Source organism: Solanum verrucosum, unplaced genomic scaffold (genome assembly GCF_900185275.1).
Source record: "Solanum verrucosum unplaced genomic scaffold, falcon-dt-bn FXZP01000017.1, whole genome shotgun sequence".
Lineage (NCBI taxonomy): Eukaryota > Viridiplantae > Streptophyta > Magnoliopsida > Solanales > Solanaceae > Solanum > Solanum verrucosum.
Genome location: NW_026020078.1, coordinates 702423 through 711252, shown reverse-complemented (window position 1 = coordinate 711252; position 8830 = coordinate 702423). Strand labels below are relative to the sequence as shown.

The window sequence follows — 8830 nt, the reverse complement described above, 5'->3', positions numbered from 1 at the left end:
TTAGAAAAATTCTGGTTGAACAAAAATTTTATAATGAATTTAACGGTGGTTGCTTTGGACATTTGAGGCATATTCCAGATTATTTTAAGTTCAATGGACAGATTGTCCATTATATGTTGTTGTGACAGGTGAGAAATGACTAAACATTGCATAAAATTTGGTTTTGTGTGAATGCTAAGCTTGCATGCTTTGGCTTAAAAGAATTTACATTAATTACGGGGCTGAATTACTCAGCATACCCCCATGAATTAAAACTGAACAAAGTCCTTAGGAAAGGTGAACATTTTCATTTCCAAGGAACAAGGAACAAGAACATCACTAGTGCAAAGTTGATGAGATTAATCAAGAGTAACAAATTAAATAAGGGGCAGCAATTGAAGTGCTCTTTAGTTTGGTTCGTCCACTCGATGTTGCTTGCCCATGATCGTTCTAAGATTGTGGATTCAAACCACATCAAGATGGAAGATGATTTGGATTTCTTCAACAGTTATCCATGGGGAAAAGAGTCATTTGATTTAACATTGACCTATCTACAGAATCAAATAAATTTGAGGAAGCAGGGGGAATGTATAATGAAAAGAAGAATGCATGTTATGCTATGTACGACTTTCCCTGGGCATTTCTAGTACTTATTATCAACTATTTAGTCAATTTATGATACTCTTATTATTTGTGTAGTACTTCATAGACTCTATTTATTTGTTTGTTGTTCTATGGATTGCAGGTTTGGATATATGAGGCTTGGACATAGAGATACTTTGTCATACATACACAAAGCACATAGAGATGCCTCGATTGTATAAAGGGTCTATATATTTTGATAATCAATAAATATTTACATATACAAATTTTACAATGGTAAAAAAGTTCAAATTGCTACTTTTTCAATGGTAACATCTGATTTTTTGACAATTCTTTAAGGATTCGTTTGGTAGAGTGTATATGCAAATAATGCTTGTATTAGTTATACTTAGATTATTTCTTAAGCATTGTTTGATTTGGTGCAATAAAAATAGTCACAATTTTCGTAAAATATTTTTTGAGTTTTTTAGAGCACTTCCTTCTTTAATAATATTCTAATTCATGCATTAAAATCATTGCATTACGAATACCATGAATTTTCATATATTAATAATTTTTATATATTAATAATACACAACTTAATACACAATGAGTGGACTAGATAATAAACATTAATAGACAATGTACAAAATGTATGTCATCTTTTGATTGATCTATATTAGATCATGAGTAATTACGATAATAGCAATTGACCAAAATGCTAGTAGCCAAAAAAAACAGTAGCTTGATTACAAAAATAATTACAAAAACAAATTCAATCAACAAATTCAACCAAGCTTAATTAAGATTTGTTGTTGTTCACACATGTGGTTCTCTTGTGTCCGATTCTTTTGCAAATTGAACATTTGTTCCTTCTCTTCCTTTTGAAATTCTCACCGAACCCTTTGACACATTTTCTTCATTTTCTTCCAAGCTTGGTATCGACAAGAGGCAGAAAAATCTTCACATTAAGCAATTCTTCTGGCACACACCATTCCGACTTGAGAGGGACAACATTAATAGAATGTAGATATGCAAGGAGGTATGATTCATCTTTATACAAAGGCGAAGAGTACTCATAAACGCTCATACCTTACTCATTGCCATGCTTCGATCGCAAAGCGGCCATCGCGTGAGCACAAGGTATCTTGATCAAGTCATATTCTCTACAAGAACATGACTTTTCCAGTAGGTCCACATAGGCAGTAACACCTGCACCGAACACGGTAAATTGATTGTCGTCCCCGGTTACGTTCTCCACATATAAGGAGTCGCCCTCGATCATTTTCTTTCTTGCAATTTTTTCAGCAGAAGGCACCATTTGATTACCCACTGATTTAAGGATATATGCATGCCTCTCCCTGAACAATTCTCCAAACCCCTTAGCAATCGAATTAAATATTGATGCCACAGAATACTCCCTTTCGTCTATCAACATAGCATTGAGTGACTCGACGATATTTGTGTTTATCACATCATATCTATTGCTAGGAAAATGTGCCCTGCTCCACTTCTCAAAACCAATATCATACTCAAGGACGATGGCTGCCGTGGGACATTTGTTCTTGAATTCTACAAAATGATTGTCAAATTCCTCCAAAGAATAAGCCTTTGCCGCATTGTAGTAAAGATAAAGGTAATCTCCACAATGATGATTTATGCGGAGATTTTCACCGAGGTGCCTCAAACAATAATATCCGTGGTGAGCATGATTGTAAACGTTCATAATGCCGTTGGAGATGCTCTTGTGTCTATCAGAGATAAAGCAGAAATCTGGTTCATCGACCATAGTCTCCTTCAATTTCTCAAAGAAGAATGTCCAAGATGCATTATTCTCTTTGTCCATGACACAAAAAATAATTGGATAAACATGATTTTCCATATCTTGTGCAACAACGCTCAATAACACGCCCTCATATTTACCATGTAAATGGGTGCCATCAACCGTAATTACCTTTCTCATTTGGGCAAATTCCTTAATTCAAGCACCGAAGGCCAAGTAATAATACATGAACCTATGACTATCGTTGTTTACCATGATACAATATCTAGAACATACATTAAGTGTCTCGAACATGTAGGAAAAAGTTGGTAAGCATGAATATCCATTCTCCACTATTCCTCAGACCATTTCCTTGGCAACCACACCTCCCTTCCAACATTTCCAATAGCTTGGACTACAACGAAATGAATTAAAGATAGACCTTTGAATATCATTAACATTTGGACCATTGCCATCACGATACATATTTACACAAAGTGAAGCAATGACTTTGATTGAGATTTTTCTATGGCTACTGTTGGCATGTTCAACGCCACAACAATGCTCGCCAATGTACTTGTAGATACGAAATCTATCCGAACACTGATTTCCTCGCCCACAACATCCATGCACAATTTTGAGGTACACATTTCACCTTTAAATATTTAGTACAACTCATCAAAGTAGAAAAATCAAAAGACTTCTTTGCCGCCGCTTCAGCTAATAACAATTGCAAGTCATTCTTGTTACTGAAAGTTTGATCTAGGCATAAATTAGTTCCATCGGAGAAGCAATGGTTGGATTGTGATCTCAATTCCTGTTCTCCCTGCATTTCTTCACAACATTAATGTTTGGGATCTTCAGCATCTACTGGATGATTTTCCACATTAGTTGGATCATCATGTATATTCATTGAATGATCAACCGAACTCTCATTTGAATGATCACCCAAGCTCTCCGTTGAATGATCACCCAATCTTTCATTTCCAATAGAATCATTGTCGTCGTCAAATGAATTTATTGGTTCAGTTGGAGGCCTCGCATTAATGTGTATCCTCAATGTAGGCCTAGAGCCATCAATACCAATATCTAACATGTTCAAGCTAACGTGCCGATCATTTTTTATAAATATGGGATGTATTTTTCCCCTCCCATTCATTTGATAGCTAATCACCAAGTCATTTGGTTCGCAAGTTAACTCATCGGCCTCAATTACGCTTGCAATCATATCGTCATATGAACCATTGCGATGCAATGCAATGGGCACTGTCGTCTAACTAAAAGATTTCCAATTCCAGCTTTTGGGAGTCTCCTCCCATACTCCTATATAATCTCCACTAGCAACAACAAATTCAGCTACTGCCATTATATACTACAAATATCAATACTAGATTACAATATCAGTCTATGAGGTACGGAATCCATACATAAATGTGACTGGATAAGATCAGGCTACGAAATTCAGCTCCTGCAATGGCGAAACATTTTTTAATGCATTTAAACTAAACAAATGTATCTACTAATGAGTTATCAAGTGATTATGGAAGATTTCTCAAATTTCTAGAATGGCAGGAAAATCATTTTAAAGATTTTTTTTTAAAGAAAATGGAGTAAAGATGAAAATGGAGTAGGAGATGATGATGATTTTACCTTGAAAGTGGATATTTTGGCCGAAAAACTCACCGGAATCGTCAGTTTCTACAACAACAAAAATGAGGTGCTATACTTTCTTGTTTGGGTTTTTTCTTTTTTTCTAATATAATCTTTAACAAATGCAAATAGATACATATTATTCCAAATTAGTTGGAAAAGAAGGGAGGGCGGGACAAAAGTGGAGATATGGAAACTTAGTGAGGTCTTTTGTATGTGCCAATTAGGGCATGTGGATGATGTCATTAATAGTGAGTATACTACAAATTATTCAAGACTTGTGACTTAATGTCACATTAAGTCTTTAAGGTGGCTATTTTGCCAACTCTCCCAAGTCACAGGAACTGCATCTGCACCCCTATTTTCTTTCCACCGAGTGAACCAAATGTGAGCTACATCCTTAAGCTGGTAGGATGCCGACTCCACCCTATAATTACCAATTACCTTCATCACTCCAAAAAGTTTCTTAACCTCATTAATGAAGTTTTGTGGGTCCTCACCAACCTGCGACCCTTAAAACTCGGGCGGATTCATCCGAACAAAATCTCAAACCCTAGCTGCAACTGCTCCAATATTAGTGTTTGTAGGAACTGATGCCTGCTGAATATTCTGATTGGCCACACTCTGAGCCAAGAGCTTGACCGCATTTCAAAATTCTGCATTCTTAACCTCATGATTCGGGACTGGAGGAGTTGTGTTAGAATTGCATGCATTAGCATTCCATGCGCTGCCTCTACAAGTAGGCATGATCTTAAACACATAACAATGAATTAAAAAGGAGAATTTGGATCATACCCACGCACAATTAAAATATAAAGAAAGTGAAGGTTTTCCTAAAACACTTCCCAGCCTCCCTCTCATTGGATGTGGTGCACTTCACACCTATGAAAGAGACTCTACTTAGTGCAGCTTTCAAACTTCCTAGGACTCTTGAACCTAATTCCGTGATACCAAGTTTGTCATGCCCCGGGGCTACCCCCTTGACGTAACATGGGACCTAGGATCACAAGTGACCCCAAGCTAACCCTGTGTCTGACATATTATAAGCATACTGAAAGATAACTAAATAAAAAAAACTATGCGGAAGCTAAACAATAGATAACTGGAAAATAGAGAATACCCATCTAGTTTGAATGTATAAAACATACTAAGAGTTTAATAACACTGAAAGGTCAAACTTAATAAGTCAAGCTAATTCTACTATTATGTCAGAAAAACCTCTAATTGAGTTGAGTTGCTGGGACATACCCAGAGCTAACTCTAACAACACTGAAAGCAAAATGTAAAGAATGAAAGGAAAGTATGTCTATTGTCTTCGAAGTATGAGGATTCACCAATGAAGCTGCTGAATGTGGATCGAGGCTCAATCTAAGCGTGGTCTGAATGCTGAGTACCTGAACCTACATCATGAAAGGATGAAGCGCAGAGTATGCGTCAGTACTTTAAATGTATTGAGCATGCAAGATATAAATACTAAGCTCAAACATATATAAGCTGAATCAAGGCATAATTGAGAAATATTGTAGGCTGAGCAAGAATGTAAATACTGAAAAGATAACTGAAAATTTGAACTGAATGCAATGACCAAGTACTAATCATGAACATGACATGTTGAATTGGATACCGAAGTACATACCGAAAACCTGGTCAAATGCACTAAGAGCCTTATTGTGGGAGCTACTATTAACACACATTAAACCATGTGAGCTAAACATGGAGTTCGATATATACACCCCATCGAAAGGATCCAATATACCTTGCCAGGGGTATAAAGGCATGACTGGCGTGATCACTATAGCTGATGCCCAATAGAGGGGACTTTTATTCCTACGGGAGCACATAGTTTTGGGACTATAAGAGTATGCTGAACCCTAGTCCAACTCGGTGCTAAGTCTACTCCCTACTGAATATGTATAAGACTGAAGACTGAAATGTAACTGAAATACTGAATAACTCAAATACTAACATGCAAATATGAGAATGCAACATTTATATACTGATAATGTAGTATTTGAAACTAGAGCATGAGTATCTGTTTTACTGACCTAGCAGGTGCAATTCATGAATTAAGAGAATCTACACAATTAGGGTTTTGAGTTTCATGCAAGGAACTGAACAAACCTTCCAAGAAACATGTTATTTTGATTATGGATACTATAACAACTGAAATCATAACAATCTTCTTAGATTTTACAAACCCTAGGTCTAAACAAGATATGGAGGATTAAGGATCTGACTGAATTCTAGGGACCTAGTGGATGAAAGAAACCCACTAGTCAAATCCTATATACCTGGTGACAAATTTTACGGAGAAATCCTTCGATTTCAGGGCTAAAACTTGTAGAAATTTTTCGTCAATTCTTGGGAAAATTGGCGCTTCTTTCTTCCTTTTTTTTGCTCTAAGTTTTGGTGATTTTTGGGAATAAAGGCTTTTGATAGGTTTTGAATAAATTATCAGGCTTAAACTAAGTAAAATAATGTACTTTAAATGCCCAATGCATAGGGGATAAGACCAAAAAGACCGTGACTTAAAAGCTGACGGAGGCCAATAACGGAGCCACTGACAGACCATCGTTGGGACCATGGCCTGTAAAGTGGGTCGTGGTTTTGGCCATGGTCTACTGGTTCGGAGGGGGTCCAACCACAAGACCTCCCACAGATCGTGTGGAGGACCACAAACTATGTGGAGGACCATGGAACGTGAAGTCCATCATGGTTTTTCACTTGAGCTGGGTCTGCGGTTCAGGACGATGGATCCTCTCACGGCCCATCATCAAGATCACGACCCGTGGTGGGCTCCGTGGTCCGAGGCATGAGCTTGGGTGTTCTTTGCCTAGCCTTCACGAGCCTTCCCATAGTTCATGTGGTGGTCCACGACCAGTGAAGGGTCCCATGGTCCACCACTTCTAGGTGGGTGTCAACCACGACTAGGTCGACGGACCATGGTTCCTTTCACGGTCATTGAACCCTGTCGTGGTTCATAAAATCTGCTATTTTCTGCTGCAAAGTCCAAGTCTAATTTTTCTGAGGAGTTACAATATCTCCCCCTTGGGAACATTCGTCCTCGAATGAAGTCTAAACTAGCTGAGTATGGAGGGAAGGAGCTACAATCCCTACCACTAAGTACTAGAAACATATATCTAACTGAACTGAGTTCCAAGAACATGTAAATTTGCTGAAATGCAAGAATAACTAAAGGAACAAGATGCTGAGACTGAATTTACACAAGAATAAACAAAAAGTTTACAGAAGAACTATTACCTCAAGCTGAAATGGAATTGGAAGGAAAGAGATGATGATACTTGGCATTCATGGTTTCTTCTGCTTCCAAAGTAGCTCCGTCTCCTCCACAAAACCTTCACTATAGCGACTTATTTATTTCTCAACCTACGAATCTAACGATCAAGAATTTCCAATGGCACTTCTTCATAAATGAGGCTATCCTTCACATCCACTTTCTAATGGTACTATTGATGCCGGATCACCCACACACTTTTTTAACAATGAAATGTGAAAGACTGGATAAATCGCTGCTAGTTCTGCTGGCAATTATAACTCATATGCCACATTACCAACCCTTTTCAGGATTTTATAAGGACTTACATATCTGGGACTGAGCTTTTCTTTCTTGCCAAATCTCATCACCCCCTTCATAGGTGACACCTTCAGGAAATTCCAATCATTGAGCCCTCTCACAGACCGTGTGGAGGAACAGAAACTGTGAAGGCCATCGTGGATCTTCACTTGGGTAGGGGGTCTACTGGATCAGGACGACGGACCCTCCTACGGGCCCATCATCAAGGCCATAGCCCATGGTGGGCTCCGTGGTCTGAGGTCTGTGGTTGGGTGTTTTCTGCCTAGCGAGCCTTCCCATAGCTCGTGTGGTGGTCCACGACCCGTGAAGGGTCTCGTGGTCTACCACTTCTGGGTCGATGTGAACCACGGGTAGGTCGGCGGACCGTGGTTCCTTTCACGATCCGTGAACCCTGTTGCGGTTCACCAAATTCTATTGTTTTTTGCTAAATAGTCCAAGTCTAATGTTTTTGAGGTGTTACAGTTCCAGGCACTAAGCCCATTTACATCTCTCCTTATTGGATAACTTCAGTGGAGTTGAAGGAGTTGATACAACAATTGGAAGACTTGTTACAGAGGGGTTTTTTCAGCCTATGGATTCACCTTGGGGTACATCAATCTTATTTGTGAAGAATAAAGATAGCATTATGAGAATCTGCATCAACTATTGACCGTTAAACAAAATACAATCAATAATAAGTATACTCTTCCTTGATGATTTATTTGACCAATTTTACGGTACTTCAATGTTCTTCATGATTGACTTGAGATCGGGTTACCATCAGTTGAGAGTTCAGGATTTTTGATAACTCATATATTGCTTTAAAAACTCATTATGAGCATTATAAGTTTGTTTTCATGTCATTTAGGTTGACTAATGGCCCAACCGCATTTATAGAGTTGATGAGCTATGTATTTCAGCCTTATTTAGATTCCTTCATTATTGTATTTATTGATGACATCTTGTTTATTCAAATAGTGAGGACGATAATGTTCGTCACTTGAGGAACATTATTCGGAGATTGAGGAAGGAGAATTTGTATGCAAAGTTCCCTAAGTGTGAGTTTTATCTTGAGTTTGTGACTTTCTGGGGTCATGTAGTGACCAAGGAAGGGATTATGTTTGATTCAGACGAGGTTGAATCGTTTGTGATTGGGAAACACCTACTTCCCATACCGAGATTTGGAATTTCATAGGGTTAGCGGGATATTATCATTGATTATTCAAGAGTTTCTCTTCCATAACATATCTGTTGATTATGTTGACTCAGATAAATATGGTGTT

General features: G+C 38.0%; 1 protein-coding gene across 1 annotated transcript; it reads right to left on the bottom strand.

Annotated features, from left to right (window-relative positions):
- Nucleotides 1-1654: 1654 nt before the first annotated feature.
- LOC125824228 (uncharacterized) lies at nucleotides 1655-2524 on the bottom strand. Its single transcript, XM_049503576.1, has one exon. It carries the CDS (start codon nucleotides 2522-2524, stop codon nucleotides 1655-1657), a length of 870 nt encoding a protein of 289 aa, XP_049359533.1.
- Between the last annotated feature and the right edge of the window lie 6306 nt (nucleotides 2525-8830).